This window comes from Chamaea fasciata, unplaced genomic scaffold (assembly GCF_029207755.1).
Source record: "Chamaea fasciata isolate MVZ Bird 193981 ecotype frontalis unplaced genomic scaffold, bChaFas1.0.hap1 SCAF_14, whole genome shotgun sequence".
Classification (NCBI taxonomy): Eukaryota; Metazoa; Chordata; class Aves; order Passeriformes; family Sylviidae; genus Chamaea; species Chamaea fasciata.
Window position 1 is genome coordinate 10,429,666 of NW_027094099.1, and position 27,636 is coordinate 10,457,301.

The following is a 27,636-nucleotide window of genomic DNA, read 5'->3' on the forward strand; positions in this document are numbered from 1 at the left end:
TAGGAGTTTTTTAAAATCAGTTCATGGACCTCTTCTGTGGATACTTGTTACTTCCCAAGTTGTCTGTTAAAAATAGGGAAAAGCTGCTTCTCTTCAGTGGCCGATGGAATTTAGAGATGAACTGCATTAACGTAGCTAATTAAAAGCCATCTGCTGCCATACCTTCTTTTTTCCCTCAGGAAAATCTTCAGAACACCAAGAAACAAATCCATTATGATGTTTTGAGGTAGCTCCATCCTTTTATGGTCAACACCCTCAGTCATCACTGCCCTTCCAGCAGAGTATGGCAGTAATAAATCCTCAATAAGTTATTGCATTTAAATACAAGTATGAGCAAACATGGATAAAGGTGTGTTGGGCCAAAGCTCCCTGCTCAGTGGAAGGGGCGGGTGCCCCTCTCCTCCCAAGGTGTTCTGTTGTGGCTGGCACATGGAGGGAGATGGAGGCAGGTCTGGGCAGGTGTTCCTGCCCAATGTGACATCACAAGGGGCTGCGGCAGGAGCAGCTGGGCTGACAGGATGGAACATGGGACAGAACACACAGGGCACTGCTCATCTTTGCTCTATGGGGATTGCTGCAGGTTGAGAGTTCTCTGTACTGCCCCAGAGTAGAACATCAGCCTCTAAAAAAGAGCAGCAACATCAGTGAGCACATGCAGGTGGTGTAAAGTCTGCGTTCAGCCTCTCGATTGCCTGATTGAGGATGGGGACAGTTTGGTCCAGGACAGACTTGTGCAGCCTGAAAATAAACCTACTAAAATTTTCCTAATACGAATTTATATTTTCTAGCAAAGATCTGAAGAACAACCTGTTCATAGTAGCATCTGGACTGCAACCTATGGTATTAGAAAATAGGTGAGTACTGTACCCCTGAGGAAATGAAATATAACGTAATATGCACTGTTAAGCATTTTGTCCTAAAGATGGCCATTCACAAATGGTTGTAGTTTTTGAGTAACTGTATGGAGTAAAAGACTGAATGGAAGTTTAGGAATAACTCTAAAACCTCAGGTGTTCAAATAATACCTCATAATGATGTATCTTATCATATTGGAAAGAGTTTAGTGGGGAAGACAAAGTCTTCACCACAATAAACCTGGTGGAAATAAATGTGAATGTAATTTATAAAGAAGAAACCGTAGCATTTTAGATTTCCACTGTTGTGGATTTTTCTCATAGTAGGTGGAAGGATGGCATGGAAATGGAAGTATTCCCCCAAGGAACAGCTGGAGGCCATGGGCAGCCTGCACCCAGGGCTCACAGGGCTGCAGAACCTGGAGAACACGTGCTACATGAACGCGGTGCTGCAGTGCCTCTGCAGCCTGACCCCCCTCATGCAGTATTTCCTCTCGGGAAGGTGGAACACAGCCCTGCACGAGTGAGTTGGTTTGTTCACAGTTCTGAGAGCTTTCTGCTTGGCAGTTTTTCTTCCAAAGGCGATGTGTTGGCATGGGAATGTCCAAGGCACCTGCCAGCTCTCCCCAGGCAGTTCCAGTCAGATTGGCCACCAGCTGGTTTCCTTCTCCTTTGAGAGCCCAGGTTCTTTCCTTGCTGGGTCCTTCAGCCTGATACTTTTCTTGCCATATTGATGGTAATTCCCATTATTGCTGTCACAACGTTGATTCCTACCACTTTCTGGGATCTGCGGGTCCCTCAAGCCAAGTGACAACTGCCAGAGCTGAACTGTACCTGCGCCCGTTTTCTGAGTTCCTGTATTGTGCTCCCATTTGAAGGCAGATACTATTTTTTCATACATCACCTGAAACTCCCTTTTTTTCCAAGGGAGATTGGCGAGTCTGCGACTGCCTTTGGCTGCTTGGTGTCCAACATGTGGCTTGGACAATTTGACTGTGTTTCCCCTGAGGCTTTCCATTCCATCTTTGAGAAGCGGTACCCAGCTTTTAGCAGGACGACTCAACATGATGCGCAGGAGTTCCTCATCTGTGTGCTGGACGACCTCCACGAGGCTTTCAAGGAGGTGAGAGCCCAGCTGTGGTCTTTTGGGAGCTACAGCTGTTTTCTCTGCATTTCATGATAGCATTCCATGTAATAATTGCCTATTGTCCTCTCCTGAACTCCATGATGGGGCCACTAATAAATAACTTTCCTTTTCTACCTTTATTTCATACCCATGTACACACAATTATTAATCTGCTTCTTGTCTAATGCTCCATCAAATTGCAGCCCCAATCTAAATGACAATGCTGGTGTAGCTTTACTGTCCTTAACCTCTCCCTCTCCTTGCTACTTCCACACTTAATGTTCTACTTTCTCATCTGCCTGGAAACTTCACGTTTGCCGTGCCCCCATGTTTTTCTGCCCTCCAGAGCCACTGATAAAGAGCTTTTCAAGCAATTAATGCTATCAAATGTCTGAACTGTTGTATTTTTGTTAGTTTTCTCTCAGAAAAGTAATCAATCTTACTCAGCACGTAGTACTCCATCAAGTAAAGTAGCAGCATTTTAAAGCCAAGTTCTGTGGCAGGACTAACAAATGATCAACCCAGGCAGTGGGCAGCACCTATTAAAAGCCAGGGAAGGCACTCCTCAAACAATTGCTTATCTACATTTTGTTATTTTTTTCCTTCTGTGTAGCCAGGCCAAGAAAGAGCGAGCCCTGCTGCAGGAGCAAGCACAAGGAGTTTGAGAGGCACATCTATTATAACACAGTTATTTGAGGGACAGCTCAGTTATGCTATCAGGTGTCTGACATGCAGAGCCCTCAGTGACAGACCCGAGAGCTTCACCATCCTCTCCCTGCCCATCCCTTCCACCAGAGTGTGCTCTCTGCAGGTACAACACTTTCCTGCTGGTTTCTGCTTCATGTGGGACCTTAGACTAATAGGTGTTACTGGAAAGATGCTGGGGTTTAGTTACTTTGGTCTCCTGGGAACTAATGGATAGTCTTGGATCTGGTCTCTAGAGAAGTAGGGTCTCTTTACTGGTCTCAGAGCCATGGAGGCTGGTAAGGTTACAGGAGCAATGGTCACAAGTTGCCAGGGGATGAGGGATATTAAGATCATTCAGTAGCAGCCATGAAGGTTTCTTCCAGTCATCCAAGTATTTCCCACCTTGGTGGGGAGAATGGAAACCAATGTTGGCTGCTTTGTCTTGCAAATTTGTAATGCCAGCCTTGCTGCATCACACTTCAGTAAGGAGGGGTGAATTCATCTTACCTTGCTTAGCACCTTCAGGGGTGGAGGGAGATCTGTTCCATCAAGTGCTGTTTGTTTTTTTCCCTTGGACAGGACTGCCTGGAATGCTTTTTTCAGCCAGACATGCTGACTCAGAACAACCAAATCCACTGCTACTGGTGTGGAGGCAATCAAGATGCAACAGTAAAGGCCTCCATAACCAAGGCACCACAGATCATTATTTTCCATCTAAAGAGGTATAGTCTAAGTGGGGTAGGACATAGCCAGTTCCTGGGAAATGTGAGACATGAAGGACAGTCATTTGTGTTTGCCTGAAAGAAAACAAATCACTGCAAATAAGTGGGCTTAGTACTTTTGACACCTGAAAGCTAAAAGGACACTCACAGAAATACAGCTGTCAAACATGCAAGTTGCATTCCTGAATTCTCATGCATGGTGTTCTGCCTGTGTACTGCAGCCCACCAAATTTCTCCCTATACTTGGGATCTGCACTCCAGAGGGAAGAAAAACTCTACCAAGCAGTGACTGACTACAGCCCAGTGCAGTGGCTCATTCAGTCCTTGTATGATCCCTGTGAATCAGTTCCTGTGGTGATTGAGAGTGGTTGTGGCTTGGGTTCCAAAAGCAGGACTGACAGTGTTTTGCTTGCTGCTGCTGCAGTTGAGACATTCTGGTTTTGTTTATCCCTTTACTAAATCAGGCCTAAACAGAGTGGTGCATAAGCAAAGGACCACCTGGGTTAGCAGACTTCACTAGCCACCCATAGCCAGATGTTGAATTTATTCTAAAGAATTCTTTCCTTAACAACTTTCCACCTATAAAGAAAACTACTCTGGGATGATTTGGCTTCCCAGAACTATGTTATCCGAAGTTCTTATTTAATTTTCCATTCAGCATCCACTTTTCTCAACATTCTCAAAGGACATGTGGTCCCCAGCTGCAGCTTTTGGCCACACTGTAAATGTTTAAAAGTGCACTGATGTACTCAGAGTTACAGAGGGACAAGGGACAGGGTCTGGCATGAGAGAAGAGCAGACACTGGCACTGCAGTCCAGTCCAAAATGTTTACGACGCAGAGAGAGTGATGCAAAGACATGACTTCAGGCTTTGACTGAAGATCAGGAAGCAAGAGTTTTGCTTTTCTTGCAGGACATCCCATGTGGGTTTAGTGCATTTTCTGTCTTTTACTGCAGTAAAAGTTTTGTTTTTTTTAAAAAAACCCTCTTTTGTTTACTGCAATACACAACATTAATAGAGATCTTTCTTCCAAATGCTGGGTAGTCAGTCCCTCCTCCTAGGAAAGCCAGTTAAGCAATGAAGTTGAGGGTCATTTAAAATCATTCAAAATTTCATTTCAGGTTTGCCTGGCAGGACAAGCACAGAATGAAACTCTCAACCACTGTCTGCTACCCATTCAGTGATCTGGATCTCTCTCCCTACATCTCCACATCATGTTGCAACAAAACAGAATACAGCTTGTGTGCTGTAGTGGTAAGCTTTGCCCTTCCTGCTTTTATTGGCAGTGCCCTGCCTCATGGAGCAGATGAAGCTTGTGTTGGTTTGGACTTCACATATAATGTATGTTTTATGGTACGCTTTTTTTTACCTGCCACGCATATTATCCAGTAACAGTAACTAAAGGACAGAGACATCATGTCTCCTTCTTAAAAGAATGCACTCTTGGCACATAATTCCTCCTTAGAATAAACTCACAGGCTGATCCTGCATGAATCCTGTTTTTAAATAAGGACATGGCTCACAACAAGTGGGGCCCTCTTCTACGTGTATCAGGGCTAATAGTTGGGTTGCAAATGTAATTGCAAAATAAATGAGCATGATCATCATCCATGTACTCTGTTTGAAAGGATTTATTTGAATCAACATTCCCTGCCCTAGGTCAAAAGGGGCTGGAACCCTCTGCCCCATCTTTTCCACGTGCATACATAAAACAATTGCCAGTTCCAAGCTTTGCTGGTAAGCACAAAGAACAGGACTCTGGTTTCACCAGACTGTGTTGTTTATTACAGAACCACGCTGGAGATCTGGATTACGGCCACTACACGGCCTTCTGCAAGCACTCAGTCACCAAACACTGGTACAGCTTTGATGATGCCGAGGTCACCAAGATCCCAGATTCTGCAGTGCAGGCTGACACAGCTTACCTCCTCTTCTACATCTCCCAAGGCTACTGAGACCATGTTAGTCCTTGAAAGTCAACACTGAGTAGGGCAGCACCTAGAATTCACCAGCAGCATTAGCCAACTCCTATTTCATCAATAAACTAGAGCATGTGCACTACTGATCGGCTGCTGTGGTCTTTCAGGAAGTGATTCCTAGAAAAGAGAGTTACAGCCTCTAAGCCATGAAGGAACATGCGTCCGCTCCATGTACACAAGGGCCGAGGGTTTTTTCCATGACAACCTCCCTGCACCCCTCAAAAGAATATGGATGTTGAGCACACAGACGCACTTGCCTGGAAATTCTTGTTTTTCTGCTGGTAAAGCTAGGTTGTTCTAAGCCGCCTTTCAGGAACTAACAGAAGGATACCAAAGCAAAAGCACACAACCAGACCAGACTGTGTGCTACAGAAGAGAGGATGGAGTGACCATTAATATGTAAGAAAGAAAAAAGCATTGTTCTACTGCTGCTAGTTTTGTTCCTTCAGCACTTCAAACTTGTTTGCAGCTTGTAAGCCTCTGGAAAACAATCAACATTGGTCTTAATTCCATCAGCAAGACAGACACAGACAGGTAAAAGCTCAGAATGTAAGATTTTTGAATGCCAGCCTAATCAGAAACAGAAAATTGACTCCAATCCAGAGCAGGGAAGTACGTAAGATGCAACTAAAAGAAGTTCTTAAACTAATCAACTCTATGCAGAACAATATGGGTTGTTTTTTTTTTAATCTGGAGAACCTTTAAACTCTGTGAATATGATTCAGACTGAAATTATGTACAGTCTTGATCATTACATAACAAGCTGAGAATGAAAAACCAAACCCAAACATACATTTAACAGCATATATTTTTAAATAATTTCTTCATTAAGGTTTTTAATGCATGTGTACATGAAAATTTATATTAAAAAATTAAAAAGGAAACTCTTGTTTGTTTAGAATAACTCTGAAGTGCACAAATATTGACAAAAGCTAACAGAAAAAATAATACAGCTCTGCTTTTTTATTAAGTAGTGTTGCAATTACTTAGAGCTGGCAAATAAATGCAATCCTCTGAGTTTTAGAGATTCTCACAAAAAGGACAACATTTTATTATATACATTGTTCTGATGTGCAAGTATGCAATCAATATGTACACTTACATTCCTAACTGTTTACATCGTTCTAGAGTATTCACAGTAGAATCAAGCTTAAGGTTAGAAATGTGAAAAGGCCATTAACAGTGAAAGAAGAAAAAAAAAAACCAAGATATGCCTTGGGATTTTAAGACATTTTAAACTACTTGTTAATAGATTTCAGATGACTAAGCTAGAATTTAATTTTGGAGCAGACTAAAAGTATAGTTCTTTTTAAAATAAACAGTAATGCAAGTATGCTTGTAAATGGTTCCACAGATGGCAGTATGACCACAAGCGTTACCCATCAGTCTCTGATTGTTAAGCGCTGCTCCGGGCCTGAGTGAGCCCTGCTGGCAGACTCCCTGCTGCAGCCCTCCCTCTCCTCCAGCGGCTGTAGTTTTGCATATTTATATGCATTCTCAGGCCTACTTTGCTCTTGAAGAAAGAAAACCAGTTTCCTTAACCCCCAATCCTTTACGTGGCCATATCTATTGCTCGCTGTTCATAGGAAGTATAAAAGAGAATGTAAGCAGCTGAGGACTTCACGGAGGATGCTGAGATCTCAGACACTTCATGGTCATCAAACTTAAACCAGCGCTGCTTTGAAGCGTTTTTGCAGTAGGCTGTGTAGTGCCCCCCGTCCAGCCCACCGTAATGATTCTGTGAACGTAAGGCAAGGATTAGTGATTGCTCCCCTGCTTAGGGAAATAATCTACAACATGACATTCTTACTAAATCCCAATCGTTCTTTTTAGAAAGTAACTTAGTCTGCAACTACAATGCAGCCTGGGAACCTGGCTGAATCCCACAGGCTACTCTGAGCCCTGGCATAAAGCGCAGTTTTATGATTCTGAAGTGTGACATGGTTACTCACCGATACTGAGAACAGATTGTATCTCTTCAAGGAAGTCTTTGGACCAATAACATACTGTGAGAGGTCAAGAGTTTCCAGTGGAAAATCTACTGAAGTTTGAAGCTTTTGTTTCCATCTTCCATCATAGGAAAATCTAGAGAATTAAAAAGCATCATGAAACGTCACAGGTTGTTCACAAGCTATTCAAGTGTATTAAGCATGTTTGTTTTCCCTGTTTTTAACCAAGATGTCATCTCAGCTGAAGCCCCCAGTTCTGTTAATGCTTGCCCGTGTGTTTCTTAGCACAAATAACAAGAGGTCACTTGTAAAAGTGCCTTGGGAATTACAGCCTTATAAAAGAAGCATCAGATGAAAATAAAATTCTTGGAACATTACAACTGGTAATATAGCTGTGACCTTGTCTAAGTAAAAATGCTCAGCTACTTCCCTGGAACAATCCAGTTCTGTCAAAGCCCGGTCATTTCATCCTAATTAATATTCACCAATCACCATTTCCTTACCTTTTCAAATGCACAAGAAGAACAGGTGGTAATTTCCAAATTTCTATTTTTTTTGAAGAATCCCTTCGAGTTTTGCAATGGCTACAGTAAAATCTATTGTTATCAGTGAGCTTTTCTTCTTTGGAGAACAATCTAAGGCATTCCTAAAACAAAATATAAACAGAGAACGTGAATGGCAGGCATTTATGGAAGTATAACAAAAATGTTTGTTTCTCATTTGGTTGTTAACCTCCATCGGTTATCTGCATCCTACGTTTCACTGAGGAATAGTGACTTAAATCTATGTGTGGAAGCAAATTTTACTGCAGATATTAATTAGCATCCTTCAAAATATACAGACAGTATTTTGTTTAAAATCACAGAATACTTACATTGTGACCTACCAAAGCAAGTAATATACATGCTGCTATTGCAGCTTCAGTATTTCCATCCTGCCTCTAACTTAAAACTTTTAAGGGATGACCAATTTCTTTAAATTTTAGAAGAATTAAAAAATAATGCAGATTCAGATCTGTTCATGTTTCAGATCAGTGCAAACTAAGCAGAACGCTGACCAGCCCCTCCAAGCAGAGGGTGAGCAGAAGCAGCACCACAATGAAGTGCCAGAGGAATGTCTGCACTCCAGGAGCTGTTTGTCTCCAGTTCCCCGTACCTGCAGAGTGCATTTGCTGGAGGATGCGAGCGGCAACGACAGATACATGAAAGCCTCGAAGGTTCGGGACCTCTTGTGACACGTCAGACACTGCACAGTGGATTTGAACTGCCCTTGGAAAAGTGCCACAATAATGGACTCGTTGAGCTGCTTGTGCTTGTGCCAGGCTATTTCTGCTGCACTGGAGTCATCAAGGTGATCATTATTTTCTTCCTTGTATCTTTTCCTGTTGTCAGCCTGGATAAGCAGAAGTTTAAATACGACAGCAATATATTAACATATATATAAGTAAGAAGGCTCATCTACAGGCAAGCATATGATTGAATATTCACAAGAATATTTAAACATGTCAGTGTAGCCATCCAGTTCTTGTCTAGTGAGGCTTCTTCTCCACTTCATACTGTTTCATACTGAATTCCTACTTTAATTCTGAACACTCATACTTCCGTCTATACAAGGTTGCAGTAACATAATCTTCTTATGGAATAAGAAGGTGTTTTAAAAATTTATTTCTCTTAATCATCTGACAGATAGACAATTTAAGTGTATTGCTTACTTTATTTAGGTCTTCATGCAGGCCATCCATTAGAAAGAGAAGCAATTCTTGGGAGTCCTGTTGGCTATATCCTGCAAATTGGTCATTAATCTTCCCAATTGTAATTTTGAAGTCTTTTGGACTGATATATTTATACTGTCCTGCCCATAAAGCTTTCATTATTACACCAAACTCTTCAGCCACTTCACCTTTATGCCCCAGGAAATTTGACCTATAAAATAAGACAAAAAAAATATCTGAGCCATTCAATTAACTGGGTTTTAGTATTAATGTTTTTTAATTCAAGACATGATCCCAATTTTAAAATTTAGACCAAGGAAAACTGGCTGTTAGACTGAGTTAAATTTTCATCTATGTCAGCACTGTAATTTGGTTCCATATTCCAGATGGAAGGTACAGCTGTTTTACAGCATGTTTTGTAAACTATTTAAATATTCAGTTTTAGGAGACTCTAGAACAAATGTATTTTATGAACGTGGTGACCACAATTTAATTATCACTGTCCAGTAAAACCTATTTCGTGACATGAATTTTGAAAATGTCAAGGTGCCTAAAAGTTGCCATTTGTCTGCTACTTAGAAAAACAAACAGCCCCACTAAGTGATCTTGAATTGGCAAGTATAAAGGCAGATGAGAGATTGTTACCTGTTAATATCAGCTTGATACAAGTTTCTGTTGAAATACTCAGCCAGGTGAGGAGCATTGCACAGACACTGTAATATGGAATTCATGTAGCAAGTGTTCCCTAGGTTACGAAGTCCTGTCAGAGCTGGTCCCGATCCCCCAAACACAGGATTAAGATTCCGAATCTGCGATGCAGAGAGCCTGGAAATTTCTGCTTTTGTGTAACAGGCAGGTCTATAAGCAAGAAATTAGTTTTTAGGAGTCTCAGACTTGACAAAGTTGTGCACATAAAGCAACAGACACCACACCCCCTCTCACCACCCACAGGGATTGGACCACCCTGGCACCAAATACCATCATTTAGGGTATTCAAGACCAGCCAATGCAACAGTGAGAAATCCATATAGGCCAGTAGGCCTATAATGAGGCTGAGTTTTAGGCACCATCAGTTGTGAGATTTATGGGGCTTTTTTGTTTATTTCTTTAACTCACAGATGAAGAGTTAGCTGTTTAATACAGTTTAAAATCTGAAAACTTGCATTTCACAAACTGTCAGAAAATAGTCTTTTAGTATGTTAATACAAATAACAGAACTTAAAAAGCAACTGTCATCCAATGAAGAGACTGTGACCTCTGAAATTTCTGCTAATCCATAACTATTATATTGATTTCTCAAAGATAACTGCTCTATACACTGAACTTTTAGCAACGAAATTTCAGTGTATTACTCTTGTATCCTTTCAAACCCACTTAGAAAACAGTAATGAATTTCAGTAGGTTAAACACAAAGAAAGTCCTGTGTGCTGTCATACTGCCCGAGTTGTGATCTAACTTCTCAAACAAACATACTTATTGTCACGATTGACTGCAGGAGTTACAGGAATTCTTTTCTTGTCTTCCTCCTGAATGGCTTGGGTTATATCTGGGGATGAGTAAGAGCGTTTCAGCTTGGAGTGTTCTCTCTCCCGTTCCACAGTCACCTTTGGCTTGGCTTTCCGAGTTGGAGGGGTTGATGGAGGAGTGGCTGGAGGAGCCATTTCTGGTGGGTACATCTGGACAGTGTTTGTTGGTGAGTGATAGTAACGGTAGGTTCCAGTGATGTCATCTAGGAACTTGGGGAAAAAAACCAAAATAGTTTCAAACCCAAGTGAAAATCCATCATTAACTACCTATTAGTAAATTATTTTAAGAACAGCGTGAGGTTTTCAGACATTGGGATATTACCTCAACATTCAATGGATTAAATTTAGTAGGAGGGGGCACTTTCACTGAAATGCCTATTAAACAGCAAATACCAGGAACAGCAGATGAACTGTCCTAGTTTCATTACAAATAATATTAAAATTCAGAAAATAACTGTGTGGAAGTTAAAGGGGAGTAAAAAATAATGAAACAAGATCTAACTTAGAAATTAGACACAACTGAAATACAGGACAAAACGACACAAGACAGTTTGATTTTGATATCAGAAGAGGAGTTACCTTTACCCAACCTGCAGGCAGCCCTGGGACTATCCTTCCCATTTCCTCACTTCTTGCTCTAATTAATGGCTCCCGCTGGGACTAATAAAGAGAAAAGTATGTACAGTTACCAACAAGTTACCTGTGACTTCTCTATGGAGTTACATGATTCAGTGCAAACAGTACAATAAATCCTTAATTATAGATAGAAATACAAGGTATTGTAATGGTAATTTAGTATTTTCTATTGCTCAATCTAAACAAAACCCATTTGTTGACACATTCCAAAAAACAAACCAACCATTCAGTCTCAAAACTCAATTTTTTCCCTGAAGAATCAGGAAATAGTAGGAATATGTGTTTCTGTTAAACACATAAGGCTGAGCTTTTTTCCCTCTTAAAGCAGCACTAGAAGGTGTATGCATGAGATGACAAATGTGTGGAGAATGCTTGTTAATGCCACCAGAAATACACTGACTTCTAATGAAAGTTTTAGGTGTTTTATCATATGAATATAACAAATGAAAAAAAGCAACCAAACACTGTGAACATGGCATTTAGTATTTTCTTAAGATGATGACTTTAAAAACTGAAATGAGGTGAAATTTAACATAATATAATAATCATAAAGCATCTGTGCTTCATTATTTTGGCTACATACAATACATTTGTATTTACTTTAAGTCTTTCAGTATCTTGTTCAGAATCCTCTCTAAGGGGTCCTGGTTTTTGAGCTCCACTGTCTGGTTGTCCTTTAACCCCCGTTTGCTGCAAAAGATTTTGAGAGAAGGCTTCAATTTCCATCCGGCATGTCAGTAAAGAATGCTGATAACGCAGAATTATACTTTCTTTTTTGGTTGTTAAATCATGTACCACAACAGAGTAGTTAAAGCAGGTAATTTTGATTCTTTCTATATGCTATAGGCAATTCACTGGAATAGTTTTTGAAATTGAATGTTGTATTACAGGTTGTTCTGTAGTTTTAACAGCTCAGAAATGAGGTGCAGAAGTTCCACCTACGCTACTTTTCACCCTAAAAGCTGTAGGCGTTACAATTTATTGTTAAATTTCAGGCTTTTTTCCCTTTCACTCCTCACTCAAAGGTCAAACCTCTCCATGGAAAAGGCAAACTGTGAAGCCAACATGAATTTGGTTGATCATAGGCCATCATATTGGGATTATGTGAAGTGGCTCTGTCAGTCAAAAGCTCATGAATGACTGTACTAAATTTGCACAGAAGATTTATTTTGGCTTTTTTGTGCATTTGGATTAAACAAGCATCAAAATTCGATCAAATCACAACTGCAATTGCAAAAGCAAACAAAACTATCATAATGCATGTTCTTGAGAAGTGGTTTTAAAGACATTTGTTCCATTGTTAGCTTCGCAAGTGGCTCCTGTTTTATGATCAGATGATTTGTTCATTGAGAAATTTTGCAATTTTTTTCAAGACTGAGGAAAAAAGGGACTGTGACACTCCTCCCTACCCCCCAAGATTTGGAACTGGACCATTTTCAGCAAAAATCCTACATGAGTGTGTTGATTTGCTTCCTGTGCCAGGCAATAAAATCCTGTTCTGCCAGTGTATTTACAGCTGGGGGCACTAAAGGGTTCCTTATGACAACATTGTGTCCCTAACATCACATAATAGTACCAAGCTGGTACAAGAGAGAAAGTGCTACCAGGCTTCTATTTTTGAAGCAGAGGGTTGCAGTCTATGAACCATTATCCCTTGTAGCTCCATGTGAGTGGGAAGTTTTATTATCCTGTGGGGATTTTATGCTGCCCACCTACAAGAAAGGAACAAGCCTGTCTTGAAAAAAGAAAAAAAATCTATTTGTGTCTTGATTTTAACTCCTCTACTTTTATGTAAAAAGTGGTCTAAATAAACATCCAATTATGTATTTCAAATTGCTAGATTAAAACTAGACTAGTCAGAATGATCTAAGTGCATAATTACTTCACATTTGATGATGATTTTCTTTTTCACTAACCTTGCCTGGAACAGTCACAAAGGTCTGAGATGCATCACCCAGTGCCCGTTTCTGTGTTTCTGGTGTTCGAGTTCCCTTGTCTCTTTCTTCTGTGGATATTTTGTCAATCTCAATCCTTTTTGCACCAATATTTTCTGGTTCATTTTTATTTTGCTTTTTTGCTTCTATTGCTTCTCTGTGTGCTCTTTCTTGTTCCTTTCCCTCCTGTTCTCTTTTTATTTGTTCATCCCTCTCCTTCTGCTCTCTATCCTCTTTTGATTGCTGTAGCTTCTCTTTGTGTTCCTTTTCCTTCTGTTCTTCTTTTGCCTTTTGTTCCTGTTCTTTTTCTTTTCGTTCTTGTTCTTCCTCTTCTCTTTCGAGCCTCTCTTTCTGTTCCTGTTGTTGCCTCTCCCGCAGTTCCTTTTCCCGCCTGTTTTTCTCTAACAGAGCAGCAGTTGCATGGACCCGACTTTTTTCTTCCTCTGTCAGAGTGCTCCTCACGTCAAGCACAGGCTTCGTGGAGCGGTCTGGGACTATCCTTCCATTCTCACCAGACTGGCTGTCACTGACTGTATTTGGAGGTTTTGCTCTGTTATCATCAAACATTTTTAGTGAAGGCTTTTTAGAACGATCCACCTGTAACACAGGTGCAGAATACAGAGTGTAGAACAATTCACTACAGCTATTACTGCTCTCTCAGCTAAGCTCTTTCTAAGTGAGATTTATAAGACAATAAAGATGATAAAAAGTTGACTTCTACCAGAGAGAGTGATCTTTCAATTTCATTAAATCTGCTCATTCAATTTGCTTGTTAGTAAAATTAAGTATTCACTCCAGGTGTGAACTAATAAACAAGCCCTAAAGAACCATAAGGATAGCATTATGCACTGATTACTACAACCCTCTATTTTTGAGCTTTCAAAGGTGAACATTATAAGGCAATCAGGCAGCCTAATGTGGGCTGGGCTCTCTCAATCATGTGACAAAACACATGCTTAAGGCAGATCTGTTTGGTGGGAAGGGGTATTTAAGAATGGCTTATGCTCAGATGTAGGCTAGTAGGCTGTTTTTGATGCTGGAGTGGGTGTTCTGAATAAATAAAAGCCTATCTGGTTCAGGGACAAACAGAAATAAGGTCTTTAAATTTTACAGTTTAGGGTCTGTTGAATGAAATCTGTATTAAAGGCTGTATCTAGAGGGCTGAAAGTGAAGAGCTTTTAGCCTTGTCACCTAGGGAAGTATTATTTTAGTGTAAGAACTCTACAAAGGTGTTTTGACAAAGTTTTATTCACATGAAAGGAAGAAACAAATTCCTATACTTTCACTACTGGGTCAAGAGTGACAAAACACCTAAATGTTGAATTATTCAAAGAAAGATACAGTGGCTGGAAATCAGACCTGTGGAATAGACAACATAAGTCATGGCTTAACCGTCCTCTCTGTATTTCATCCTATGTGCTTTAAGTAGAAAGGTTACTTATAAACTTTCTGAATTAGTGATCAATTGCTGACCTTGAATTTCTTATATGCTCTTGTAAAAACATTTATGAAAATTTCTGCTACTCTGTTAAATATATTTAGTTTCATAGAATTCTGTAGATCAGTTACCAGAGCTTCACAGACCACCAAGAGTGTGTACAAGGCTTAAACAAATGTATTGAGTGTATTTGCTTGTGGATTTGGAGTTCTGGGTGTGGTGGGTCTCTAACAGATTAACCATCTACTAACTGAAAAAAAGGAACAGGTCCAAAAGCTTACCTCAGGGATACTTCTTGTAACTGACATTGGATTAACTATAAAGGAACTGTCAGATTTTGGAACAGCAGCATCATGTATGTTTGGTCTGTTAAGTGATTTTAGTCTCTCTTCCAAATTATCTCCAATTTCTTCATTTTCAGCAACAACAGGTGGCATAGGAGCTGCCTCTTCCAGAGATGGATATGTAAAATCCACTGCAGGAGAGGGGACAGGAGGGAACCATAAGAGAACTCCCAAAACAAAACCAAAAAAGCTTAATAAACCCCCCATTCCAACACAAAATTTAGTTTTTAGCCAGAATAAGACTTTCCTAAAAACACCTGAATGAATGAAAGACCCCTTCAGTATCTACAAGTGTTTGGTAGGGTGTCATCCTTTATACTTACAAGAAACAGTCACTGCTTCAGTCCTGCCATGCTGGGGTGGAGTTACTCTAGCATTTGTTGTATACTGGGGAAAACAAAGGAGCCAGTTTTCATAACCTCCCTCTAGAATTAGAGGTTCATTCTGCAGGATGGTTTTGCTTTCCCACTGTATGGAAAAAAAAGTTTTAAGTTAATTGATTTTAAAATAGAAAGGAAACTTTTACAGCTCAATAGTATTGTTGAAATTTCTGTGCTTAGTTATTAAATTGAGAGATTGTTTTTGAGATTTTTAAACAAGAATTAAAGAGGTCACAAAAATAGGGATCCTCTCTGTGTTTGGAAAATGCCCGGCACTGTTGGGTTCCTGGCTCTGCCTACAACAGTGTGTGAGTATTTCCAGTACAGAAAGAACCACTTACTGCTACTTCACATAACAATCCTCCATGCAGAAAAGTATTTTTATTACAATATTTGCTTCAGTTTCTTTTCTGGTCTGTTTACTGAGGGATTCATGATTTAGAAAGCATAACATTAACTTTCAGAAACCCCTTAAGAGTTCAGGCTTCAGCCTGCCCTCCTCCTGATGTCCTCAGTATCAGTACATGAACAAGACACAGAGGATTGTGTGATTAGAGAATATTCCGTAAAGCAATAAAGAAGGAGAACTGCCTGAACTATCTCTGAACCCCAGTCTTGAATGTCAAGGGTGACTGTTCCTGAGAAACAGGACTGAAAGTACTTTCCCAATTAACTCGGTCAGCAAAAAACTCTAAGTTGATGAGCTGCTTGCTGAGGAGGTGAGTTGAATCATTGTGCTGTTTACCTGTTTAGTAAGTGATACTGTCCTCTACTAGAGTATAGTGTGGAACTTCAGACTACACTTCTGCTATCAAAACAAGCAGGCTTTGAAAACTCAACCAACTGAAGTGTCATTAAAGCCTCCAGATACCTTGTAAATACAAGTGCCTCAAGACCTTATTTACTAAGATGAATTTAATTAATGAATTAAAAGATGGAATTTGCCAACCTTAAAAAGTGCATCTTTCAGGCTCTGAAGAGTTGTTCCCAGCTTTAAGTCTTCAGCAGAACTAAACCAGTCTAGCAGTATAACATAATGGAACTGTCCTCTCCTCTTCCATGAATCTCTAGAATCCTCTGGGAGTCTAGTTTCAATCAGATAAGCAGTATCTCTGAAATGTAATAACATGCGTTTAAAGATTCATGTACATTTTTTTTTCAACAATATATAATCCATAGATGTTTATGTGCTTGGAGAACATAAATATGCATTGTCTTGAAGTCAGTACATGCAAGAACAGAGTTGTGCACATACATCTCACCCACTGGTACAGCAGGGATTCTGACACTAGGTGTACAAGCTTTAAAAGCACGTCATTTTTTAGAAGATTAAGTATTTCATTCTCATTTAACATCATGTCTTACCCAGGACGGATAGCTTCTTCTGGGACGCTGATTGACTTTGGAATACAAGATTCCTGATAGTCCTTCAATTTCCGAGCATCCATTATAAGCAATTCGGTATTTTTGTCTGACATCATTGCAAACAGTTTCTCAGGTGTGACTGCTCCTTGAAAGAGAGAAGCAATTACATGTAAGAAGCTACATTATAAATGAAGATAGCTATAAATGGCTATGGTATCTGACTGGTGGAATCAAGACTGCAAACAGATGAAACAGAACTAAAAAGTCCCACAAAGTCATGGAGGTAAGACATTACAGTGTGGACCTTTTGCTCCCACTGCTGTAGTGATCAGCACCTGATCTGTTAGATTAGATTAGACAATACTGAATATTTCAGTGATAAACAAGTTTAACTTACGGTGGTCTCATTTAAATCAAGCTATATAGGCAAGCATTTGTGAACTACATGCTGCAAATGTTCCTCTTAAGAGCTCTAGAGAACATTTTCACATACTCATTACAAGAACAAAAAGCAGAAGTTGATGAGGGGAAAGGGAAAATTTTGTATTCAACTGAGTAAGCTGTCGAATTTCAGCCCTGCCTATCAGATATAGAGCTGTTTTTCTTTATAACCTGACCACTTAAAGGACTAGTTCAACTTAATTACTGAACAGTTGAAAAACTAACCACAGCTTTCTAAGTTTATGGGAAGTAATGAAGGCTTTATACAGAGCTTAATTAATTACTAATTTGTTATAACTGAAATGCAGGATACTAGAATTTCATCAAAATATTTTAACTGTGAAATTACTCCTGAGAAGAACTGCAGCTGTGAGGTGATTAGTGCACAGTCATACAGAAACCTTTTTCACATTTGTGTAAGTGTTGCATCTCTTACCACTCAGGCTATCAGGCTGATCCTTTTTTTCCAGTGAATGCTTCGTCTCACCATTAATCTGTATTGCAAGGGGAAAAAAAAATTAGTGTGTAATACTCAGAACTAAGGTGGCCAACAGACAATTACGCTCACAGAGCCTGAAGGAAACTGGTCAGACAGTTAGGCCACAGGAAGGAACACAGCACAAGGGAGCTGCTTCTGAAGATGTGCTGACAAATGTACTCAAAAGACACAAAGGTTGCTGTCCTGCCTAGAAAGAAAACAGTTAAAAAGGTAATACAACCTAGGACACCATCATCTACCAGAAGAACTTCTTGAAGTATTTGTTGAGAAATAAGTGTTTCTACACCACTGCTAAAAAGTCAACCTTCTCCTAAAATGGAGACATGTTATCCTGAACACCATTATCTGGCGTTTTTCGCCTGTGATTCTTGCACTAATTCTAGCATAAAATTTGATTTTATCATAAAGCTCAGTCTATCTTATACAAGACTTGGAGGCTGCTAGGACTTCACGTACTCCAAAGAAATGTCAAAGAAGGGTTACAGAGAGTGTAAGTTAATTCAAAAAAACCCCACCTTGATTCTGAACTGGAAATATTTACTAGTAGAGACCAAATTCTAGATTGAAACTATACATTCAGACTGGATTAGGAGTTTGTAAACATCTTCACTTACCCTTTGGCTTTTTCCTTTGGAATCCACAGCACTTTCTGAGGAGTTTTTGGCTGAGCTTTTTCCATCATCTTTTGGTTCTTGCTTTCTCTGCAGCTCTTGTCTGTCCCTCTCTTCAAGTTTTTTCCGAACTTCAGCTTCCTCATACCTATTGGGGGAAAAAAGTGCCTTTTTTCAATATTGTAGTTTTGGCTAATCTTGGATTATTAATATCAAAATCACTAAGTCATCAGGCAAATATTTTAAAAGAAGTATTTAGAGTTTTAAAAAGTTAAAAGTATTGTCAGTTTTTGTATTCCAACAAACTCCATTTTGCTTCCTAACTACGTGGTCTTATTTCCCCCACTTTTGGGTTGGTTTTCTTATTGTTAAATCTTGGTTTGAGTCCTATTACATAGCCACTGATTGTAAAAGTATTTTTTTCTTTAAACTGGGGTCATGCTTAGCTATGGTACCTCTGAATGTTTTTCACTTTCCACAGAAAAGGGTAGGTGCTAGTGACTTAAAAGTAAACTCCAATATATTACAACAGTCATCCCAGGTATTTTATTTTGTTTTGCAATGGAGCCGGTGAGGAGTAAGTTAAGCTCAGTTATCTAAACTTGCTTTTTCTGAGAAATTGGATCAGAACTACTCATACAGTAATCACCTTCAGAATGTAAACTGAGTCCATGATGTTCTCACCTGTGGCCTGGTGTTGTTTCAAAAACTGGACCTACAGGGAAGCCAGTGCAAGAACCGTTTTCACTGAGGAGTTTTGGGGGATGAAGTCTTGCACAGCTGTCCTTTACATAAAGCCTCAGACTTGAAAATTACCCTCCCAGCCTTTCACCACTGGAAGGACAATCATGGTATTGTAAGCCAGTGATCTCCAAACTACAGTTTTTAGATCACCAACTGGAGGTTTGTACAGTCACATCATTTTTCAATAGTACTCACTTACATTTAATACAACTGAGAAGTTTAAGGGTTACTAAAATCGTAAAACAAAAAAAAGAATATTTGACGTAACAATTTGGATGACTAAACCAAGAAGTAAACCACGAACACAGAACTGTGTTAGTAAGTGCTCATTTTAACCAGACGTTGCATAATGAGGGTTAAAATAATGACAGTACAGCTGTGTTTCAGTTCAAAACTACTGTGTTAACACAGATCATTCAATCAAATTCCACCTCCAAGTCTACTGCACTAATTGCCCACTAAGAGGAAGGAGGCAGCAAGTCTGTAATTTTATTTTTGAAACAGGCTTCTTGATTTGGCACAGGCATTGTAAGCTAGAACTGAGCATTTTGTTCCTACTTTGAGTTAATGACACTAAAGCATTTTTCAGAGTTTAGTTTAATTTGGTCAGTGTGAAATATTTACCCATCAATTTCCCATTTATACTTCTGAAACACATAGCAGGTCATTCACAGTAAGCATTCCTGCCCCTGTACAAGTTCCAGTATCTCCACTTTTAGTTAACAATTAACATTCAAACTATTTGCTGGCCTACTGCCTGGGGAAGAAATTATACAAATAATTTCCTTGACAATACTTCTTAGTTACACAGGGGTCATGTTTCATTTCTGTTACTTGAAATATTTACACATTTTGCCCGACTAGTTAAAAATTACTGTGTCAATTTCAAAACTCTGTTCCTTTCATAAAAAGATGTAAGTTATTTAAACAACAAGTCTCTACATTTTGGGTTTTTCTGATTCTATCAAAGTTTACTCTTAGAGTGAATTTGTAGCTCTGTTGAATGTAAGACTCACCTAAACAAAGAAAATCTAAAGACTGTTTCATACACCGTGTCGAGATATGCTTGTGAAGTCCCTCTTCACATACATGTAACTACACTCACAGTTCACCTGAACTAACTTTATAGATTTAGCACTTTGGAGGGAATTAAAAACAAAACAAAACAAAAAAAGCTTTCACAAGAATACTTGGGAGGAGGGGGGTGGGACATAACACTTGTGAAGGGAAATGTGCCCACCTGCAGAGAGAGAGAGTGTTAAAGGCGTGAGAAAGAGTTGCTAAGGGTGCAAGAAGCAGTGAAGGCTGGAAGTAACAACTACTGTGCTAAATATCACCTAAAGATAAGACCCTACCTTACAACTTCTTACTAAAACAATTTTGTGGCTTATGGCACAAACGTGTAACTTGACAGCTGTCAATCAGGTAACCAAAAGCCCATTAGCATCTGCTCATTTACATAATGGCAGAACTGTGCATTCCACAGACATGGTTGTAAGTGGCAGAGGAAAGGTGTGGCTAAAGAATCAAAACCTGGCACTTCTTAGTATATACTACATCCAGACTAGGGGGACTTTTTAACATATCTGATTATTAGGAACATTCATTAATATATTTGGGTTCAGATGACCTTATGATTAAAAGGTTGAGGAGGAAATTGCTCTTGATCATCTCTACTGTATATGTACTTCAGACCTTGTGGTTTCTTTTTATTAGTCAATAAACAAAACTAGGAGACACTGTCAACAAAGAAAAGTTACCAGGAATTAGCAGACAGTGTATAAAATGACAAGTTATTGGAGTGTGTGGCAGTGAAAATTATCTCTAGTAAAAGATATCTGGGAATAAATTTAAGCTCAAGAGTTTCACATGCCTATGGTTTACTCAAGTGCAATTGCTTACTACTAAATAGCATGAAAACCTGCACTTGGCATGAGATATATATAAGGAACAATGTCTTAGCCATCAGCTACATTACGTACCTGAGTTTAAGGCTGTCTGACAGTATTTCAGCTTCATCGAGAGCTTTTTTTAAATTTGTAGGTCCGAGAATTGAATGGAAATAATCCTAAAATGACAAGTATCACATCACATAAATATACAGTCTAACAATGCCTACTTCTATGCATGTCAAGTCTCACTATGTGTGGAGAATTTATATTATAATGATACTAATGCCAACAAAAGGAACTGGTTTGAATCAAAATATTTTCCATTCAAACATGAGTTTGTAAGTAAAATTGTTTTACAGCACTTAATAAATAAAGGCTAGACAAGGCAACTTCACCAAAAAGGTCTGACTGGTAAAAATTACAGGAATACCTTCCCATGAAAAAATATTCAAAAATCTGACAATTTATATAGTTCAAACACTAGAAGAAAACAAAAAAAAAAAATTAACACCAAACTTGTCAAAAAGCAGGAAAGAAATAAAGCACCATAAGTGAGACAGTTTACTTAATATCACTGCGATCCTTTGAATGTGCATTAGTGTAATTCTCTGTACTTCTCATACTTCGACCAATGCAGAAGAGATCACTCAGAAAGCTTTCATACCTGCTGCTGCTTAAAATCAGGTCTCTTTCTAATCAGGTTATAAACAGCCACATATTTCATATATAGGATATAAGCTTTTTCTTCATCTCCATCCAGTCTGCTTTCCTCTGCTGCCTTGAAAATCTTAAGGGCACTCTGCACATAACTGAAGCCAAAGAAGAGGAGTAAAGCACATCATTGTTTACTTGTCCCCAAACACCTTTTCATTACAAGATGCCATCTTAAATGTTTACAGACTTCACCCATATACTAAGCATTTGATTTTGCCACCTTTATATAAAGCTTTCATTAAATATGAATTGCAATCATGTTCCTACAAATAATGTTTAGCTCTGCTAGTTTGTTTACCAGCCTTATTTAAAGACTTCCATAATTAAATACCGTAGTGAGATATGGAAAAAGGTACTCTTCCCTTCTAAGAAGAACTTTTTCCCTAGGAAAAACTAAGTCATAGTAAGACAAAATCAAATCATTGATTGTCTAAAAATCCTAGAGGCAAAGCATTCAGGACCTTGCTAAAGGTCTTATCATTTTTACAGATTTGCATTTATGCAGCCTTTCCTCTAAGTATGCAGATTTTCATGGGCATTGTGCTCTGCCCAAGTAATGTTTTGGCAATATGCCAAGTGACCTTCTGAAGGCAGCAAGCATATCCAATGTGACAGGTGAGAGCCATACACAGGACTACTGAAGATTTTCTATCTAGCAGAAATAATGACGGTAATTTAGATTCATAACAAATTTGCTCTGGAATCACTAATATTTTAAGTATTAATTAAAAATCAATTATAACGTATCTACCTTTTTGTACTGGTCTTTTCAGGTTTTACTTCTGTCTTCTTGTTGAGATCTTTCAATGAAGTAGAGAGGTAAAGCTCCTTGGGTACAGATGCTACAGCAGGCATGTTAATACTGTTACTTATGTCCCTTCTAGGATGTTACAGCTTCTTAGAAGTCTCTATCAATATTTTTCTGGAGGAGGAAAAAAGGGAACAGCCAAATTATATTCCAATTACTTTTAGTATAGTAGTTACAGTTACCTGTGTAGGTTTATTACCTAATTTATCTCACCTAATGTGAGCTAGCAAACAGAGAGTCTGAACAATTAACAGTACAAATTAATCCTCTCAAAGTGACAGAATTATTTGAAATCACTGCAGGTAATTGATCAAGAATGTCCAGCAATATGGTGCTAAGAGAAAAATAAAAAAATATTAAGAAATGCTGACTCATGAATGTTCAAAATCATCATATCCAGCAAATTTATTCTACTGAAATGCCAGCAAGTATACTATCAAAAATTAGCTGACTCCTCTGTACTCTGCAAATACACAACCCCTTTGAAAAATGACTTCTAATGTCTTGCTAAGAGAAAAGCTGAGAACAGGAAGGCTGCTACCATTAAAGTCAACTAAAATATCTTGGACACTCTATAGGTCTTCAGCTCCTTGGTGCCATTGACTTTGTGCTTTCATTTGAAAGTGCTCCAGGTAGCCATGAAATAGTTAAGCAGAGTTTGGTCACAAGGGCCTGTTACATCATGTTATCTTGAGACAGGGAAGTCCACGAAGTTTCTTGCAGACAGTCTAACAAACTCTCTGCATCTAGTACAAAGTGAGCTATTTTAGCCTTGGGGGTGGCAGGGGAGGAACTGAGCTCCCTCACAAGCAAGGGTGAGACATTAGGATGCAAACGATACTGAAGGAATTAAGGGAGACTCATGAAAAGAAAGACACTCAAATGATATCAGCAAATAAATTATTTCCTAGTAGAAAAAAGCCACATGGCTTTTGACAAGATGAAGGTAGAGCATTTCCCTTTCACTTGTAGTGTGATGATCAGCATGACAAGTGTGACCAAAAAACCAGCCAGTGACTCTGATCAGAGAGGAGTTTCACCTGATCAAATTGATCAGTAGCTGACTGCCACTGAATGAGGTAGTCCCAATTTCCCTCCTTCTTTCTCATGTTGGTCTGGTACTTCTCCAACCTTACTGAGCCAATTCAGCCTGCTGAAGAAGCAAAAGGCTGCACAGCTTGTGCAAGAGCAGTAGTTGGCATGTGCAGTCAAGAATGAGAAGCTAAGGTGGGAATGGGATCCCTTCCCAAGGCTCATAGCTGTTGCACTCCTTGACGTATTACAGCACAGAGTATTGCTAGGTTGACTATTACTGGTCTGGGAACTGCTTATCAAACAAAGTCACTAAGTTAACACAAACCTGTGGTTTAAGGTCTGGTATGCCAAGGTCAGACTAAACAATACCTAGCAAAATAACTTACTGCCTGAACACGGATGCTTTACTTGCTAATTTCCAGCTAGGTATCAGCTTTTTAAAATTGAAAAATTTGTTAAAAATCGCCTCTTAGGAGACTAAATTCCAAATAATTCTAAAAATTAAGTAGTAAAGTCCTCAAGTGCTATCTTTAATACATAAAATTAAAAACATACCCTATACCTCACTCATCTTAAAACACTGTCTTTTCTATAAGATGTGTCATACATTCAATTGTAACTTTCAGGGAGAGAATTCATTAGAACCACATCCAATAGAAACAAAACACAGACACCCCCTGCCCCAAAGAAGACCTTTCCAGTATAAAAGCCTTCTGGCCTAAAACAAAGACATACTTTCTGCAACCACATAAAGAGAGGCTTCAATCTAAGATTTCAGTATCGCTCCTCTCATTCTACCTTCAGAGCATGTCTTTACCTGGCTTTTTTATTCTCCATGGACTGTAAATAGACTTTTCCTTTGAAGCTTTAAGTTCTTTCCAAATATATCTTCAATGTTTGCTCTGTTATGTAACCAGTATTTTCTTAATCTTAAGTGGCAGCATTTGGTTGTGTTCTGACAGAATACTGTAACTAAATACGCAGTCTGAATAAGATATGCACATAGCATTAGAGTTGTTGTGTGCATATGAGCAAAAAAAGCTCAAGATTATGTGGAAGGTGAACCATCTAATGATGTCAGTAAATTCTCAAGTGTTGCTGACACACCTTGAAAAGGGCAGATCTTCTGGAACATCATCCATACAGATGCAGAACAAGTAAATAAAAGCCAGCTCTGAGCTTTGGCCTGAAACAGAAATTGTCTTTCCACATTTTCCTATGGTCACTAAGTTATAACTGCAGGTCTTTAAACTGCCTTGCAAGTTCACTGCTGAACTTTTATTTTCTAATTAAAAGAAATTTCTATACCTTTTTTTAAAACATGAGCTTCTAACCACAGTATCTGATGAATGAGGTATTACTCTTTAACCTCCTACAGCACCACAATTCATACAATATGCTGCAGTGAAATAAATAAGAGTGGATAAGGAATAATAACATTTTCTAAACTTCAAAAAAAAAAGTCAAATTCTCAAGCACACACTTAATCAAAATACAGCATATGTCATAAGTTGCTATGATATTTCAGCTGCAGTTTCTAAGTCATTCTTCTATACAGAATCTTAATTTTGGATCTGTAACTAACATTTCCAGGTTTATGCATCACAAATCCCATAAGTGAATTTTAGTTACTACAGAGTGACCATTGTTGACTGCTCAGTCTTAGCTCATAAGGACCCTTAGAATTTCCTAAGCTTCTACTAAATTTTGAGATATGCTTTACCTTAATTTTTCCTCATACTCAAAAGAACATGGTTTATTTCCTTTATTTTTAAGCAAGCTTTGGGAAGACTATGGTTTCAGAATCCAAAGCAGCTCCTTCATTGATAAATATTGCCATCTGATTTTGAACACAATTTTTTGCAGATTCCTAACTGGCTTAGTCTCAGTGGAGGAATCCAGCAAAATCCAGTTGCACAAATACAGTTTGGAACTTGTCAACATAAAAGAAAACTGGATCATGAAACCATGAATACAAGAGACTGAAGAAGTTCAAATAGCTAAACTTACTATTAGTCAACCCTTTGAGGAAGAAGAAACAACCTATTTCAGGTTTGTCAACTTTTTCCTTAAAAATTAAGATCAAACTCAAAACCTGGGACCATTTCTACCCCCAGCTGAAGTATTATCTCTGGCTCCTTCTTCATACCTATGAGTGCTGAAAACCAGGACAATATCCCAAAAATATAAGTGAAGTCATGCTTGTATGTTTCCGGGCATTTGACATACTTAGAATGGATAGTTCTACCCTGACAGGGAAACATACCTGTTGGTAACAGGTTTTTCAACATCTAATTATCATGCCAGTTTTACTGAGGATATGAGTAAGCCTTAAGTGGAATGACTACAGAAAGAACAATGCACAGAAGCAGTTACACTGTGCGCAGTGCACACACTAACACATTGTGAAATACTGGCACAAGCACTGTGCATCACCAATCCAGGTACGTAATAAAGTATTATTCACTTACTTATTTTTGTCTCTTGAAAAACACTTGAAAAACTGGGAAATGGATTTCTCATGAGCATTAAGTTATTCCATTTTCTGAGAATTAAGTTTTACTGTCTGCACCTAGTACACAAGAGCTGGTTTGTTAAGATTATCAGTGTGAGCCTAGAGACTGAGAATTTTACAATGATTGAACTACACAATCAATCAGCATATTTAGTTCTGTGAGTCCTCCAGCTGTCTTCCGGGCTCTGGCACTGTTAATTCTACAGACCTTGGTCCTGTAACCTAATGTGCATAGGATGACCATAACCACTGGGGCTTCCTATGGCAAGCTCATTATGCTCACAGAGAGTACCCAAACTCTCACCATTCTGGCTGCCACCAGTCCCCAGGGCAGTAACACATCACGGGGCTCTCTCCAGCCACGTACCCTGCTGAAACCTGCACCAACCTCACCGCCAAGCCTCGCAATTACTCTCTCCACACAGCGAGAAAACCCTTTGACAGCCAATCATCCAACAATTTCACTGATACCGGGGGGAAAGAAAGACACTATAAAGTTTCTTTAAAATAAATACACTGGATTTTCTTCAGGGAGTTTGAAAGTTGATCTAAGTAAAACCACAAATAGTTCCACTTCTTATTTAGATAAATGAACATTCGCAAGGCGTAGGCGAACAGCAGAGGTGATAAGAAGCCGGGGAGGTGACAGAGGCAGAAAACTCCTTCAAGTTTCTAAGCGGGCGGTCGGTAGCGCAGCGGCGCCCGGCGGGGCCGTGGCGATCTCCATGACACCGCAGCTCGCCGGCCGCAGGAGTGCGGCACTCTGGGAAGCGCCGCTTCCCTGCCATCTTCCTCCGGCCGCTCTCGGGCCCGGCGGCGGCTCCCCCTCGCTGCTCACCGTGGCCGGGCTAAGGCTGGGGTACTGCGGGCTGCCCAAGGTCACACGGCCGGCTCCCCGCCGGGCCGGGCCCGATTCTCCCCGCGCGGCCCAGACCGGCTCCCCCGTCCTCCGCAGCCCCTCGAGGGCCGCTCCCCCCGCACAGCGGGGCTGGGCCCGGGGATCCGTCCAAGGGCGCCCGCCCCTCCCGTCACTGCCGGAGTCCCCCTGCCCCGCAGGCCTCGCTCCCGGCCGGCCCACACTCACCGCCGCGGGGACTCGCTGCCTCCGCCCGCCGGCCCGGGGCAGGCCCATGTCCGAGCGCGGCCGCCGAGGAGACGCTACGCGGCCATGGCTGCTAGGGCGGAACTCGGCAGCGTCCCTCCTTCCCCGCTTTCCTCCCTCCTCCCGGGCCTCCGCTCCCCGCGGGGGCGGGGACTGTCACGGCCCTATCCGTGCCGCGGGGCCGGCTCGGGCCGCGGGGGGGCCCCGGCTCTGCCGCCGGCCTGCGGGCGCTGTGGGGCGCGGCAGCGCTCGGGCGGGCGGCGCAGACCCACACGCGCCGTGGAGCTGGGGCGGTGTGAGGGGAGGGAGACGCGGGTGACCTCGGCCCAGCACCACGCGCCGGCCCTGGAGAGCGCTCCGAGGGACAGCGGGTTTTCCTGCCGTGCCCTGCCAGCCTCCTTGGGCTGCTGCCCTGCCGGGTCTGCCTCCTCGGCTCGGGACCGGGAGATTTGTTACCGTGGCCAAGCCACTAACACCGGGCTCTCGAGTCTGTCACATTCTGTAGGGCATCCCAGCGTTTGTATAGGGCATTAAACTGGCTCACTGCACTGTGCAGTCTGGTGTGGGAAGGCGAGACACCTCTCTTTATAAAAATAACCTATTTTTAGTCTAGAGAAAACTGG

General features: G+C 40.3%; 2 protein-coding genes across 4 annotated transcripts; one reads left to right on the forward strand and one right to left on the reverse strand.

Moving 5' to 3' along the window:
- The first annotated feature begins 1,189 nt into the window (after window positions 1–1,189).
- Window positions 1,190–4,782, forward strand: USP50 (ubiquitin specific peptidase 50). The gene is made up of 5 exons (XM_066196742.1): window positions 1,190–1,377; window positions 1,782–1,977; window positions 2,594–2,791; window positions 3,247–3,389; window positions 4,512–4,782. Exons 1-5 carry the CDS (start codon window positions 1,190–1,192, stop codon window positions 4,780–4,782), a joined length of 996 nt encoding a protein of 331 aa, XP_066052839.1.
- A 223-nt stretch (window positions 4,783–5,005) lies between these two features.
- USP8 (ubiquitin specific peptidase 8) lies at window positions 5,006–27,100 on the reverse strand. 3 transcript variants are annotated; one of them, XM_066196741.1, is made up of 20 exons: window positions 26,996–27,100; window positions 22,305–22,475; window positions 21,504–21,648; window positions 20,930–21,015; window positions 18,207–18,351; window positions 17,530–17,587; window positions 16,653–16,797; window positions 16,237–16,399; window positions 15,231–15,375; window positions 14,845–15,038; window positions 13,108–13,722; window positions 11,792–11,881; window positions 11,135–11,215; window positions 10,503–10,765; window positions 9,675–9,887; window positions 9,030–9,240; window positions 8,474–8,710; window positions 7,822–7,964; window positions 7,322–7,454; window positions 5,006–5,388 (listed from the first exon to the last, which is right to left on the reverse strand). In XM_066196741.1, exons 2-20 carry the CDS (start codon window positions 22,406–22,408, stop codon window positions 5,353–5,355), a joined length of 3,207 nt encoding a protein of 1,068 aa, XP_066052838.1. In that variant the 5' UTR covers window positions 22,409–22,475; window positions 26,996–27,100; the 3' UTR covers window positions 5,006–5,352. The 3 variants fall into 3 exon arrangements, with proteins under 3 accessions (XP_066052838.1, XP_066052836.1, XP_066052837.1); XM_066196739.1 differs by having other exon boundaries at window positions 5,006–7,107; XM_066196740.1 differs by lacking the exon at window positions 11,792–11,881 and having other exon boundaries at window positions 5,006–7,107.
- Window positions 27,101–27,636: the final 536 nt, after the last annotated feature.

What these genes read in the sequence shown, in the direction of transcription:
- USP50 (XM_066196742.1), top strand. Translation starts at nt 1,190, where the DNA reads ATGGCATGGAAATGGAAGTATTCCCCCAAGGAACAGCTGGAGGCCATG. An exon ending in TCCACGAGGCTTTCAAGGAG is followed by an intron (nt 1,978 to 2,593) that starts GTGAGAGCCCAG and finishes CCTTCTGTGTAG; the next exon opens with CCAGGCCAAGAAAGAGCGAG. An exon ending in ATTATTTTCCATCTAAAGAG is followed by an intron (nt 3,390 to 4,511) that starts GTATAGTCTAAG and finishes ATTTCATTTCAG; the next exon opens with GTTTGCCTGGCAGGACAAGC.
- USP8 (XM_066196739.1), bottom strand. Translation starts at nt 22,408, where the DNA reads ATGCCTGCTGTAGCATCTGTACCCAAGGAGCTTTACCTCTCTACTTCA. An exon ending in TCAGCCTGATAGCCTGAGTG is followed by an intron (nt 16,798 to 17,529) that starts GTAAGAGATGCA and finishes CTCTCTTTCAAG; the next exon opens with GAGCAGTCACACCTGAGAAA. An exon ending in GCAGTCAATCGTGACAATAA is followed by an intron (nt 9,888 to 10,502) that starts GTATGTTTGTTT and finishes TCTTGCTTATAG; the next exon opens with ACCTGCCTGTTACACAAAAG.